The sequence below is a fragment of the Theobroma cacao genome, chromosome 6, assembly GCF_053813885.1.
Source record: "Theobroma cacao isolate CCN51 chromosome 6, ASM5381388v1, whole genome shotgun sequence".
NCBI lineage: Eukaryota > Viridiplantae > Streptophyta > Magnoliopsida > Malvales > Malvaceae > Theobroma > Theobroma cacao.
The window spans coordinates 7683951-7700131 of NC_142644.1; the positions used below are offsets into that span (position 1 = coordinate 7683951).

The window sequence follows — 16181 nt, forward strand, 5'->3', positions numbered from 1 at the left end:
TTGCATTTTTCAAACTGTAGGTTCACAGTCCTCTTTACTTTTGATTATTCGGGGGTTCCACTTGTTACTGTAAATTAAATTTTATACTTTGGTTATCTGTATTACAGTATATATGAATTTATTTTGCTTTTACGCTACAAAAATTTATTTACGTAGTGTTTCAAAAATATTATTTTATTAAAAAATTGAATATTTTATTTTTTATTTTTAGTTTATTCTAATAGTCATAATTTCATTTTAAATGAATGTTTTAGACATCCAAATTTATTTTTGATTTCGAATTATGTGTTTTTTACTTGTATATTACATTTCTGCCAGTTTCAAAATTTTGAGAGAAAAATGACCAAAATACCCCTGTGAGACGAAAATTATTATTTTGTTTGTTTTAAGTTGGAAATAGTTTAAAATCTTTTAGAACTTGGCATTTGGCAACAGTTACTCACAGGGGAAATGAGAAGCTGATATTAAAGCCTTGCGGGGTTTCGGTTGACATTCTGAGTAATGAGTGTCGATCGGGACAACGCGGTTGTCGTCATGGGCTCGAGAGGAGTATCGGGTCGTGACAACTCTCACAAAGGATCTTGGATTTAGTGGGAGCACAATGACCTATATATATATAAAAAAGAGCCAAATGGCATGACACTAAGTGACACATGCATATGATGCATACAAAATAGTTTAGTTGGAATGGTCCCAAGGTGCAAAAAGGATTATACGTGTATATAAATAAAGTCATCTACATCCTATTATAAAGGACTCAAATATGAAGATATTTAGATCATTAGTTCATGGAAATAATAAAGTGTTCTAAATATTGTTAATGTAACAATGGAGCCATAATAGTAGAACTTGGGTCTCATTGGATCTAGATATAGTAATATGACATGATGTGATGCATAGACATTTCGAAGATAGATAAAAACAATTAACCATATTGAAGGGCACAAGCGAGTCTACATGGAGACATGATTACTAGATGGATTTGAATCCACATACGATGAGGTAACAATTAGCTTTGTGCTAATGGGAGATGTTGGGATGAGCCCTGTAGCCAATTAGGACTGGTTAAGGCTTGATTCCAATCATGCAACAACATCATTCATGTTGAATGATTCAAGGTTTTCCTTCAGCAATAAGACATCAATTACAACAAGTTAAAGTCTAATTGGATGAAGTCCATGAGATTAATATACCTTGCAAGGGAACTGTAATGGGTTACAGTTATGAGATCCTTATGCATCAAAGCATAATCTCAAAATATTTTTGGTCAATGTATCATTGAGATTGGACATCAATGATACTTAGAGACTGGTACATTCTATGTTCCTTACTTGAGAAGTAAGCAACCGATCTCATAGGTTGAAGTATAGAGATACTTGGAACCAGAATGTAGGTGTTTGCCTAGGAGAGCAAGTTCACTAAACATGACCTACCATGAGAAGTGCATTTGGTATTTTACTCAAGCGTCTATGCAATACTTCTCATGTGTCAGTTGTGTAAATACTCCCTAGACTTGAGACACCAGGTTGTCTTATGTGTGGAGTGCTATGCTTTGATTTCATCCTTATGGGTGCTTAACCAAGGATGCCAAAACAAGATGATTTTGAGTATAGCATGAAGCATGTGAGGGTAAATGAGTGGTCAAGATAGGAATCATCACCCCAAGTGATGCAAGGGACATATCTTAACTGTTCTTGGTTGATATTAGCTTATTTAACTCTTTGGTCAAGGTGACTTGAAGATTATGAAATGAGTTTCATAAGTCTTTATAAAGCTGATGATCAAACTTTAAGAACGAATGTAAAGCCCGACCTTATAAAATACTATTCATGACGTACATGTGATGATAACATGATTGCATGCTAGGAGAGTCCCGAAAAATTTACAAAAGTCGGTATTGTACCTAAAGGTACAACAAAGTTGATTTAATCCTCGAACTAGATCAAATAGGAATTTTAAGGTGAGATTAAGATCATCACAGTCCATGGATGACTCAAAATGGTAATTCGGAGTTTGAGGATCAATTTGGAGTCGAATCGAAATTTTCACTATCCAAGGGCAAAATGGTCATTTGCCATCTGGGGACAAAATGAAAATTTTAGAAAAGATTGTTTTGACCCCATTTGACTTATTAGAGTATAATTTGACTTATTGGAGTATGATTTGAGGTTTAGAAGTGAAAAAGTTTAATTTCGGTATAATTTGGAGTAAAAGGGTAAAATGGTAATTTTGCCACCCCAGGGGCAAAATTGTAATTTTTCACCATCAGGATATTTTTTCCAGCACATGGTCTTCCTTTATCTTCATCTTTGACGCTTGACTAATCATGTGGTGGAGATAAAATGTTTAAATTTTTAAAATTTTAAAAATAGACCAATAAGAAAATGCCATGTGTCAAGCTTAGGATATTTTATTATTTAACTAAAAAATCAGCATAAATCAGCCCATTACTCTCCAAATATTGGGCCAAGCAAGGAAGAGAGAGAAAGAGAGGAAGAACAAACCCTAGGTGAGGAATTTCAAGAGAAAAAGTGTGAAAAATCAAGGAAAACAAGTGAAAAAGGTAGGATTTTTCAACTTAAGCTTGAAATCTATTTTCCTTAAGCATTTCTTCTTATTTTCCATGCTTAAATTACATGTTTTTATGATGAATTATTGGCTGATCAAAATGGGTTAGGAGAGAGAAAGTTGTTAGATTAATTTGATTTTAAGTTATGTTAGTGTTTTTAGTTAGTTTAGCATATTTAGAAACAAAACAACAAGAAAAGAATTTATTTTCTCCCACAACCTGTCACGACCCGGAACTCCCATCGAGCCAGTGACAACCGCCGCGACGTCCCGATAAGCACTCATTACCCCGAATGCCGATCGAAACCCCGCAAGGCTTAGCATCAACTTCCGCATCTCCCCGGTGAGCGACAATTAGATAAATCTCGCATTTCAAGAAAACATAAGTTGGTTCCAACTCAAAACAATAAAATATTATTTTCTAGCTCACAGGGGCATTTTCGTCAATTTTTTTTTAAAAAATTTCGAAATCCGAAAAATGTAATATGTAAGTGGAAACACATATTTCATGATTTAAATTAAATTTTGAAGTCTACAACATTCATTTAAAGTAAAATTATAGCTATTTGAATATAATAAAAATATTAAATAAAATATTCTATTTTCTTAAAACACAATATTTTCAAAGTCTTCCTAAAATAACTTTTGTAGCATAAAAGTAAAATAAATTTAGTTATATAGTAATAAAGATAATTAAAGTATGAAATTTCGTTTACAGTGACACGTGGGCCCCTAACTAACCAAGAAAGTGTAGAGCTACGAACCCTTACTTCCTATGATGCAACTTCGAGATTAATTCTCGTCTTAATCAACTATCAACAAACTGTCCTGAGCCTGAAAAATGGATAGGAAGAGGGGTGAGATTAAATAATCCCAGTGAGTAAACAATTACCATCAAAAGCATCTAAAGCCGAGTAGATGGAGACAATATAAAACCGTTATATCTCAATAATGTTCATAACACAAAATTCGTTTCAATCTATACCAAATAATTTCTTTTCATCAAAATTTCCCCGACTTATGAATTTTTTTTTTAAACTTGGCCCCTGCCAATATCATTCTCGCGGGTACCTTCGTCAAGGTATCCCACTGAGACCGCCAAGGCTGTTCAATGACCCATACCCATAAACATGTTTTCACATCTGACACACAGCCGTTCTTTGGCGTTAGCTGAGTCTCACTCTCACGTGGTGGCCCGAACGTGAGGTGCACTCAAATCATACCTCAGGAGATACTTCACCCAACATCTCCCCCTGGAGGTAAGTATATAATTGAGTTACCGTGCCCCTCTCATAGGCAGTCCACGGAAACCCCCACCACTGCAGTGACCGTTTAATATACCACCAGACCCATAAAAATTTCAGTAGCATAATATGGCGAATAAAATGTAATCTAGTCTACCAAGACCAATCCAAAACTGTTCATGTATTTCATGCCAACCTCAAAAATTTAGTCATCATGCTATCATAGTGTCATAAGCCACAATTTCAATAACATATAAAATCATAAATTTCAACACAGTCTCCATATACTCAATTTTCCCAAAACAATATTAGTTTTCAAAACCAGTATAAATCTCATTTTTTATTAAAAAACATTTTAATTGGAAAACATAATATTTTATAATTTAAATTCACCATTCAATAAAAGCATCAAACAAGTATAATAACTCTAGATATTTAAGACGATAAATTGTCCACTCACAGTTCTAGGAGTCGATGTACTCCTAATCTCAGTCTTCAAGCACAATGTTGGTACTTTTACCAGTGTAATTTGCTCACCACCTATCCACAATGTACAATACATAATTCACCACATCAATGCTTGACCATTATAAAATCAATTCAGGCTCGGTATATATGCATGATATGACATGCAACTTATCCGACTACCGCTTAAATGCGGTGCTAACCTAATTCGGCCTATTACTCGATTAAATTACTAACACGTCCAATTTAATCTCAAATTAATTTTTTTCAATTTCTATACCTCAATTGCACCCAAATTGACTTAATGTCCCTCGGTGTGGTGCAAATTATCAGTCTTGATAGCAAATTACGAAAATACCCCTAATGGGTAAAAATTCATATTTTTGCTCCAAAAATTTCCATTATTTTTCTAGACTCATAATTCATCATTATTCATCATAATTCCTCAAATAAACATCAAGATCATCAGCCAATATTCCCCTAGAAAATTCAGCCAATAATGGTAATGGAGGAAAATAAATTCTTTTCTTGTTGTTTTGTTCCTAAATATGCTAAACTAACACTAAACACTAACATAGCTCAAAATCAAATTTATCTAACAACTTTCTCTCTCTAAACCCATATGACCAGAATTCAAATCATCCTCAAATCACATGATTCAACCATGAAAAATGATGGAAAATGCATGGGAAAGGTAAAGCACAAGACAAATTTAAGAAATGTTACCTTTTTTCACTTGATTTTTGAATTTCCACCTATTTTCCCTTTAAATTTCTTAGCTAGGGTTTTATTTTCTCCTTTCTCTCTCTTGTTTCTTGCTTGGCCGAATGTTGAAGAAGAAGAATGGGTGGGCTGATTTTTTTATGCCTTTTTTATTGTTTAATGAAATAATATTATTTTATTCATATTTTAAATATTTTATTAATTCATTTTTTTTTCTAGCCATCCATTTGTCCTACTTTTTCCACCATGCATTCCCTTTGACTTATCCAAGTCTTAAGTGAAATTTCCAGATTTTTCCAAAGTTTTGGTGAAGTAATTTTTTATATTTACACTTTTGCCCCCGTAAAAATCAAAAATTACATTTTTACCCCAAAAACTGAAAAATTGTCCATAGACATATTTTTTATCCCTTATACTCATATCATTCCCCAATTTGTCAAATGTGATCTAAATTCTCTCAAAATCTCAAATTTTATCCGCAGATGGAAAAATTACAATTTTACCCTTATATAGTGAAAATTTCAATTTGACTCCGAATTGATCCTCGAACTCCTAATTACCATTTTGAGTCATCCCTGAACTGTGAAACTCTTAATTTCACCTTAAAATTCCTATTTGAACTAGTTCGAGGCTTAATCGACTTAATGATACCATTAGAGGCAATATCGTCTTTTAACGATTTCTCGAACTTCCTAAATATACAAACATTCTATCGAGCATGTGAATGATATTATAATTATTTTACAAAGCAGGGTTTGACACAACCATTAATGGCCGAATTTACCATGTATGAGTGAGGATGAGTTTGATTTTTATTCTAGGAGAATTGGTTAAGAAATGATGAATTATGAGCCTAGAAAAATAATGAAAATTTTCGGAGCAAAAATATGAATTTTTACCCATTAGGGGTATTTTCGTAATTTGCCATCGAGACTGATAATTTGCACAACACTGAGGGACATTAAGTCAATTTGGGTCCAATTGAGGTATAGAAACTGAAAAAAATTAATTTGGGATTAAATTGGACGCGTTAGTAATTTAATCGGGTGATAAGACAAATTAGGTCAATACCGAGTTTAGATAGTTACCAGTGCATTTTTGCATTCCATATTATGCATTAATAGTCTAAATTAGTTTAATTTCAATTTAGTACCAATGTAGTGAATTTCTCGATTTTGTACTGTGTCAAGGTGGTGAGTCCTCCGATAAAGGCAAGGAAATTGCATCCAAGGACTAGTAGACAGAGTGCGTCAAAAGTCTGCATTCTAGACATTGTGAGTAAACTTACTGTCATTTTAATTATCTAGGGTGGTTTTTAGATGATTTCATGAATTCTATGGAAAAAGGAATTTAAAAAGGTAAATTTTCATGTTTTATGAATAAATGTGTTTCAATGAAATTAAATTATAAATTGTTTTGAAATTAATAGTGATTTTGAAAAATAGAGTACACGGAGACTGTTAATTGTGGCAATTTGATTGTTTAAATTGATTGGCTTATGATAAATCGGGCATGATTGGCTAGTTAGCAATTGTATTGAAATGCAAATTGTTTGGTTGCCTTGAAAGACTGTGAATTACAAAATTACCATATCATGTTATTGAGTTTTATTGTATGGTGGATTATATATATTAATTAATCACTACAGTAGGGGGTTTCTGTGGACCAACCTTTTAGAAAGGCACGGTAAACCCCATTATATTCTTACCTCGAACGGAGAGGCGTGTAGGGTATCTCTTGAGGTAAAGCTTAGGGTTCACTTCACGCCAAACCACCATATGAGGGGAAACTCAGCCAATGCCAAGGAATGGCTATGTTTTCAAAACAAAAACATGATTTATGTGAAATGAGAATTTTAATAGCCTTGGCGGTCTCGGTAGGATGCCTCGGCCAAGGTGTCCCCGAGAATGGATTTATGGCACAAGTCTAGTTTTTATGAGATTCATAAGCCTCTTTACATATTTTAAATGAAATGTATTCTTATATTGTGACCCAGTTTACGATGATTTATTTTATTGTCTCCATGTACTCAACTCTAGATATTTATGATGATGTCTGTTTACTCATTGGGATTTTATAATCTCACCACCCTCCTTTCCACCCATTTCAGGTTCAGTATAGGCTGTAGATAGTTGATCTCATCAAGGACTACTGTTGGATCTGCATTTTCCAAATCGTAGGTTCACAGTCCTCTTTACTTTTGTTTATTCGGGGGCACTCTTGTTATTGTAAATTAAATTAAATATTTTGGCTTACTGTATTTCAATATGTATAAATTTATTTAGCTTTTACGCTATAAAAATTGTTCACGTATAACTCTATAAATATTGTTTTATAAGAAAATAGAATATTTTACTTAATATTTCTTTTATTTTCTTATTATATTCAAATAACTGTAATTTCGTTTTAAATGAATATTTTAGACTTTTAAACTCATTTTGAATATGAATTATGTGTTTTGTACTTGTGTATTACGTTTTAGCTAGTTTCGAAAATTTTGAGAAAAAATGACCAAAATACCCCTATGAGATAAAAATTAATATTTTATTTATTTTTAGTTGGAAACAGTTTAAAATCTTTTAGAACACGATATTTGACAATGGTTGCTCACAAGGGAAATGAGAAACTAATAGTAAAGCCTTGCGGGGTTTCGGGTTGACATTCCGAGCAATGAGTGTCTACCGAGACACCGCAGCGGTTGTCACGGGCTCGAGGGGAGTACCGGGTCGTGACAACGAATATGGAGATCAATAAGAGTGGACACTGCACCATGCTCTTATCATCTCTAGGATATATGATAAGGGGATGAATTACACTGAAAGGCTGATCACTGAAAGGCTGAGTCAAACTATCTTGACTCTTCTAACATTTGAGTGGCCATGATAGATTGCTAGATCCCAATCTTGGTCTATGGACTTAAGGTAGTTAACCTAATTAATGATAAATTTAGAGTAGTTTAAATTTATCTAATTCTAAGTTTGACTTAAGAATTATATGTTGAGTTCATTGCCAACATGTTAGAAGCCTAATGGGTCACACACCTAAAATGAATGTTGAAAATAAAATGACAGAGGTAATTTGTCAAGACCCGGAACTCCCATCGAGCCCGTGACAACCGCCGCGGCGTCCCGATAGGCACTGATTACCCCGAATGTCGATCGAAACCCCGCAAGGCTTAGCATCAGCTTCTGCATCTCCCCAGTGAGCGACAGTTATTAAATCTCACATTTCAAAAAAAAATCATAAGTCATTTCCAAATCAAAACAATAAAATATTACTTTCTGGCTCACAGGGGCATTTTCGTCATTTTTCTTCGAAAATACCGAAACTCGCCAAAAACATGGTGTAAAAGCTAAATATATTCATACATATTTTAAATTAAATAACTGAAGAATAAAATTACTTTTACAGTAACACGTGGACCCCCAACTGACTAAGAAAATGTAGGGTTACGAACCCTTACTTTCTAAGATGCAACTCCGAGATTAATTTTCATCTTAATCAACTATCAACAAATTGTCCTGAGCTTGAAAAATGTATAGGAAGAAGGGGTGAGATTATAAAATCCCAGTGAGTAGACAGACATCATCAAAATAATCTAAAGTCGAGTAATAGGAGATAATTAAAATAATTCATCCCAACCCATATAAATAATTGGATTTCATCAAATTACTCAACATGGCTTATGCACTTTTCAAAAACTTGGCCTTTGCCAAAAATTCATTCTCGGGGATACCCCGCGAAGGCATCTTATCGAGACCGCCAAAGCTGTTTATTGTCACATACACAAACACATTTCACCTCTAACAACACAGCCGTTCCTCGGCGTTGGCTGAGTCCCAGTTTCACGTGGTGGCCAGCGTGAAGTGTACTCAAATCCTACCTCGGGAGTTATCCTACGCGCCTCTCCAATCGAGGTAAGCTCAATAATTAGGAACCGTGCCCCTCTAATTAGGCTGGCCCACTGAACCCCCGTCACTACAGTGCCCACTTTATAATCCACCAACCAATAAAATCACAATAATATGACATGGCTCACTTAACACATTCAAGGTAAATCAAAGCAGTTCACATATTCTTAAAATCATAAAAATAACCAGTCATACCCACATTTATCATAAGCCATTTAATGTAAAATCATGGATAAACAACACAATCATAGTATAGGTCTCCAATTACTCTATTTTTGAAATCATTATTAAATTTTCAAAAATTTTATAAAATCCCATTTTCCCATAAAACACAATAATTTTCCAATTAAACCATTTTTTTCATAAAATCACATAATTAAATAAATCTACTCTAGATAATTAAGACGATAGTAAGTTTACTCACTGTTCTAGAAGTCGATATACTCCTATTTTCAGTCCGCGAGTACAGTCCTTTAACCGTATCTAATGGCTCACCACCTAGCCATAATCCATGGCACATATTTCAATTAAATTGTGTCTAACAGTCATAAGCTATTTCAGGCTCGATATATATGCATGATATGAAATGAAAAATGCACAGGTAGCCATCTAGACCAGGTATTGACCTAAGTCGATTTTTCATCCAATAAATTAGCCAATGCGTCCAATTTCACTCCAACTTTCTCCATTTCTTTTTCAATCCCTCAATTCACCAAGCACAACTAATTAACACACAATTAGGCAAATTTATCTTCACTTTTCTTCTTGGAACTTTCGGCTATTGAAGGTTCATGGGGAAAATGGATTCTTTTCTTGTTGTTTTGTTTCTAAACATGTTTAACTAACTCTAAACACCAACATAACTCAAAATCAAACAATTCCAACATCTTTCTCTCTCCACACCCATTTTGACCAGCCATAATTTCATCATGAAAACATGTAATTTAACCATGGAAATTAAGGAAAAATGCATGGGTAAGGTAAATCACTAGCAAAATCAAAGAAATTTTACCTTTGCTTGATCAAATCCTTGAATTCCAACACTTTCTCTTTGATTTTTCCCACCTAGGGTTTGTTCTTCCTTGGTTTCTCTTCTCTTCTGGTTTGGCTGATCACTATGGGAGAAATGGGCTGATATTTTTGCCTTTTTATAAAGAAATAATAAAATAATAAAAACATGACACATGGCATTTCTTTATTGGCTCAAATTTTAAATATTTGACTTTTAATTCTTTAATTCTCCACCACAAATTTCTCATGTTTATCCATTTCCATGATGAATAAAATCCCTTGGTCTTGAAAAGTGTCGAGGGTGAAAATTTACTGATTTACCCCCGGGGTGACAAAATTACCATTTCACCCTTATACTCCAAATTATACCGGAATTAAAATTTTTCACTTCTAAACTTCAAATCATACTCCAATACTTAAATAATACTCCAATAAGTCAAATGGACCAAAAAAAATCTTTTCTAAAAATTCCCATTTTGTCCCCAAGTGGCAAATGACCATTTTACCCCTGGATAGTGAAAATTTTGGTTTGACTCCAAATTGATCCTCGAACTCCGAATTACCATTTTGAGTCATCCATGAACTGTGAAACTCTTAATTGCACCTTAAAATTCCTATTTGAACTAGTTCGAGGCTTAATCGACTCAATAGTACCATTAGGGGCAATATCGTCTTTTAACGATTCCTCGAACTTTCTAAATCTGCAAACATTCTATTGAGCATGTAAATGACGTCGTAATTATTTTAAGAATAGGGTTTGACATAATTAAGTTGGACTTAATCAAATTAGAAGTTATGAGCTTCTCAAGCACTTGAATAAAATTGTTTAATTATGTTATGCCTAATTAATTAAATTATTTAATTAAGTCATTGGACCTAATTAATTAAATTAAATAATTAAGTTATTGGGCCTAATTGATTAAATTTTTTTAATTAAGTCATTGGGCCTAATTGATTAAATTATTTTAATTAAGTCATTGGGCCTAATTGATTAAAATTATTTAATTAAATTGTTGAGCTTAATTAATTAAATTATTTAATTAAGTTATTGGACCTATTTGATTAAATTAAACAATTAAGTTAATTGGTCTTCTTAAGGACTTAATTAAATTATTTATTCAAATTATTGGATTAATTGGCAATTACAAAATAGTTTTGTAATTAGGTTTTAAAATTAATCCAAGGTATAAATACCTTGCTATAGCCTTCAAACAAAATGAGAGAGAACGGTTGAAAAATTAAGTGAATGGCACATGAGAAATTCCTTTCGTCTTGCCATTCCTTGTGTGAAGAAAAATAATTTTTCAATCACTTGATTTCTTTTGTGTGTTTAACTGCACAATTTTGTGTGGATTATGAGTTTATGAAACTCATCTTTGCTAGCACATTATCAAGGCATAGCACTCTCAATCCTTAAAGAAGGATTTTCTAATTCAATAGTGTGGATCACCATTAAAGGCTGCACAAGGATTCCTCGGACAGCTTTGCTTTGCAACATCCGAGCTGAAGTGGTTAAGCTTTTTAAATGCTGATTTGGTTATTTAACAAAAGATTCATCAACTTTTGTTATTTAGGTAAACTTCATATTATCATATATATTTTATTTTTTTTAATTTAATTCTGTACTGAACTTGGCATGAAAGAGATCCTAGGAAAATGAGGCGTAATTTAATTTTAAATTTATTTCTGTTGCATTTTATTTATATTTGATGCATGATCAGCCCTCACCCAATAATATGTACGGGGATGTTTTGAATGGAAGGTGATTTATAGGAGTTTAAGAATGTCATGGAGGTGGTGGAGAGAGCTTCAAAGGCTGAAAAAGCTAAAAAAGTCAATAGAAGGTAAGAAGGGCGAGTAAAAATGGATTAAACAAGGAAATGCCAACTAACTTGTGAATTGATGGATGGGCAAAGGATGGTTAAAGTATCTAGTCGGTTTGGTAATCTCCACATAAATATAGTGCCTAGGAGATATGGTACAGTGAATAAAGTTGCTTTCTAATTATATAACATGGGCTCTAATGGGTTTTTAGGTGAGTGATTATCGCTAGAAGTCTATAATGTTTGGTATTGATTTTGGCTTAAGATTGTGTTAATTCTTTATTTAGGTTTAATTAATTATTTGCACTACTTTTGTATGCGGGGTTCGAGGGATGTGCTTAGCATGTTTATCAGTTGCTTCTTAATACTACTTCTAAGTTGATTAATGTGGTTGCTTTTGGGATTGTATAGGGTTGTTGGTTTCTTTTTGTAAAGAAAGAACATAAGATAATTTGTGCAAGGTCTATATTGCTAAGGGCGATTTATATAGGAATATAAGTTGACATTCACACTTTTGTTTCTTAAACGGGTTACAAATTATTTTAAATAAAAACTTTATGGCTAATAAAAAAACTGAAGGTTTGTTTTTCTGGCTTTTATATCATAAGCAATTAGAGAAAACCCTTTATATAAAAAATTAAATAGATGAATATATTTTTCTTACATGCACTAAGCTTGGGAAACTAATATGTCTTGAACCAACTAAACTTAGAAAATCAATACTGTTTAATAGTCAAGATAATCAAACTTTGTTACCAAGCTACTTTCAAAAGTAATTTGATTCCATTTAGAATTAGGAATCAAAACCTTTATATATTCATATTAACAAGCGATTTTAGAGAAATTATTCACAGTAATTATATCTTTCATAGTGTTTCTCAACAAATTTGCCATTCTTGAGTTCTTGGAAAGGTTGAAAAAAAATCAAAGATGTTAATGTTAAAAGAGTTAGAAAATGTTGATGATAGTGGTTTGTGGCAGAAATTGAAGAAAGAGATTGAAGCAGTGACTAATAATGAAAGCCAACAACTAAGCTAAATAACGATGATGGTGTTGGAAGGTTTTATAAATCGCTTAGCTAAAAAATCTGCAAGGAAGAAGAAGGTGATTATTGAGAAAAAAGGTATCAAACATTGCTTTGGAATTGAAATTGGAAGACAAACTTCCATTGTTTTACTTTTGAAAGTTTAGCATTTTAAAACATTTTTCATTCTATATTATGCTAGTAAGACCTTGATTGAAACTCAGATGCATTATACCACCACTGAAAAAGAATTATTAGCTATTGTTTATACATTTGATAAATTTCGTTCATATTTGGTTAGCACAAAGGTTATTGTGTACATTGGCCATGCCACAATTAAGTACTTGATTACTAAGAAAGATGCCAAGCCAAGGTTGATATGATGGATTCTATTACTTCAAGAATTTGATCTCAAAATTAGATATAGAAAAGGTATGAAAAATCAGGTAGCAGACCATTTGTCAAGGTTGGAGAATGACAACCAAGGTAAGGACTTAACTCTGATTAATGAAACTTTTCTTGATGAACAATTATTGCTTATTGGTCAAGGGAAATTACCTTGATATGCTGACTACGTAAATTATATTGCAAGTAAACTTCTGCCTCCTAATCTGAATAGCCATCAAAGAAAGAAATTTCTTCATGATGTAAGATTTTATGTATGGGATGAATTATTTTTATTTAAGCAATGTGAAGATAGAATTTTGAGAAGATGTGTCCCAAACGAAGAGGTTGAAAGCATTTTGAAGCATTGTCATTCTTTAGACTATAGGGGCCATTTTGGTGGAGAAAGAATAATAGCGAAAGTTCTTCAGTTAGGTTTGTATTGGCCTAGACTTTTTAAGGATACTCACAATTTTGTTATGCATTGTGATAGAGTAAGGAACATTTATAGATGACATGAGATATCGCTCAATAGCATCTTCAAAGTGGAGATTTTTTATTTATGGGGTATAGATTTCATGGGACCATTTATCTTTTCTTTCAACAATCGTTACATTTTGGTGGTGGTGAACTATGTTTCTAAGTGAATGGAAGCTTCAGCTTTGCCTACGAATGATGTTAAGGTGGTGTTGAAATTCTTAAAAAAATAACATATTCACTAGATTTGGCACACCAAGAGCAATTATAAGCGATGAAGGCAACCACTTTTACAACAATTATTTGGAAGCAATTCTTGCTAAGTATGGAGTTAAACACAAAGTTGCAAGTGCTTATCATTCATAGACCAATGGACAAGTTAAAGTCCCCAACAAAGAAATAAAGAGGATTTTGGAGAAGATTGTTTCTCTCTCAAGAAAAGATTGGGCTAAAAATGAATGATGCATTATGGGTATATCAGACTGCCTATAAAACACCAATTGGTATGTTTGCATATAGATTGGTTTTTGGTAAAGCATGTCATCTTCCAGTGGAGTTAAAGCAAATGCGTATTGGGCCATCAAGAAATTGAGTTTTGATCTTGAAGTTGCTAGTGAGAAACATCTATCTCAACTAAATGAGATGGATGAATTTCGACTTGATGCCTATGAAAATGCCAAGATCTACAAGGAAAAGACAATGAGATGGCATGATCAAAAGATTGTTGAGCATCATTTTGAGCTTGGTCAACATGTGTTATTGTTGAACTCACACTTGAAGCTATTTTCGGGCAAGTTTAAATTAAGATGGTCGAGGCCTTTCATTGTATCAATGGTGTTTCCACATGGTGCAATGGAGATAATGGATGGTATAACAAATGAAACATTCAAAGTGAATGGGCAATGGTTAAAGGATTATTGGGGAGATGACATTGATTGTCAACAATCCTCCATCAACCTTTCCGACCCTAAATGAACTAGAAAGAAGTTTGGCTAATGATTATAAAGCCAGCGCTACTTGGGAAGCAACCCAAGTTTTCTAAACTAAAGTATATTTTTTTTGTAAGTTTATTTAGTGTTATTTTTACTTGAAATTTTATTTTACATTTTATGTTTTAATTCCTGATTTTATTTTTTTTGTCTTTTGTTTTGCAAGTACTTAATTAAAAAAAAATCAAAACGATGTCACGACACCCTTTGTGTGAAAGCTGTAATGCCAACTCGTGATGCACCCTCCCATACAAAAAGTCGAGAGTGTAGAGTCGCTGTGCCCTTTGCCCAACGCTAAGACATTTGCCTTTGTCCTACCCCCGTGTATCTACCATAGAAGGGGTCAAGATTAAAACACCTCGACGCCCACTCGAGCCCCCCACTTTATAAACTAGCCTTTTTTTCCTTTCTTCATCTTTTTCACATTTTAGGGTTCTTTTCTCACTCTAAAACCAAATATTCTCTCTCTATAAATTACCCACTCAAAAACAAGCTTCTCAAACTTTGCACTAAATCAAAGCTTGGAAGCCACCAAATCATCTCCACTCATTCCACAACCAATTTTTCTATAGAAAATTCAAGAAGGTTGTTGTGTTCTTTGATGATTTTTCTCTTTGGTAGATTTTGATATTAAAGAAGAGTTTGTAGTTTTTGATTAGTGGGTTTGTAACAATTTTGAGATTGTGTTTTGTGTGCTTGCAAATTACTTCTTCTCCATTGATTATTGTGAACATTTGATGGTAAGAAGTTGTGAACAGTAAAAAAATTTTGCATTTGCATAGTAACTTGTGGAATTAGGAGTATTTGTGCACTACTGAATTTGGTAGCAATATTTGTGGATAGAAGTGAGAAAGTTGTTGCATAATTTGTTCAAACTTGTGTTTAAATTGCTGCAAAGTTGTTGAGTTTTTTATGGCTCCTAAAATGGGAGCTAGAGGTAATGGAAGTATGACTCGTTTTGATCGGAGTGAGTTTGTTTTTGCTGAGGCTGCTACAAGGCATTCACAGTCCCTATTGCACAAATTCCAATTATGGAGCATGGTATGGATCTTCATCCTAGCCTTTATGGTCTTGGTCATAGGATTATTAATGAGATATAATGGGAAAAAATTTGTTAGCAACCTGAGACGGCTATATTACGTATTGTTCGAGAATTTTATGCCAATGCCATTTATGTTTTAACACATGAAGAGTTACTTCATTAGGACTCTTTTGGAATCCTTGATCGAGCAGGTAGGTTTTAATCCTATTAGACCAAGCACAAGGTGCTTATTTCAATCCATAAAGAGCCTTGTGATGTCTGTACACCTTTCTTTGTCCAAAACAAAGTTCAAATCCTAGAGGTTACTCCAAATAAATTTCTTCATCAACCTTCCCATTTAAAAATGTTGATTTAATATCCAAGTGAAAGATTTTCCAGTGGAATGTAGTAGCCAATGCTGTAAGCAATCAAATAGTCTCTAATCGAGCCACTAGTGCTAAAGTTTCTTAGAAATTGATATTAGGTATAACAATGACAATGGGTACCTTGTTACAGGGTACCCGTGGATACCCAATGTCAC

The 16181-nt window shown here is 33.3% G+C and overlaps 1 protein-coding gene across 1 annotated transcript; it reads left to right on the plus strand.

Annotated features, from left to right (window-relative positions):
• Positions 1–14167: 14167 nt before the first annotated feature.
• Positions 14168–14605, plus strand: LOC108662420 (uncharacterized). The gene has a single exon (XM_018122777.2). The coding sequence runs from the start codon at positions 14168–14170 to the stop codon at positions 14603–14605; it is 438 nt and encodes a 145-aa protein (XP_017978266.2).
• Positions 14606–16181: the final 1576 nt, after the last annotated feature.

Coding starts and splice junctions, on each gene's coding strand:
- LOC108662420 (XM_018122777.2), top strand. CDS start 14,168: ATGTCATCTTCCAGTGGAGTTAAAGCAAATGCGTATTGGGCCATCAAG.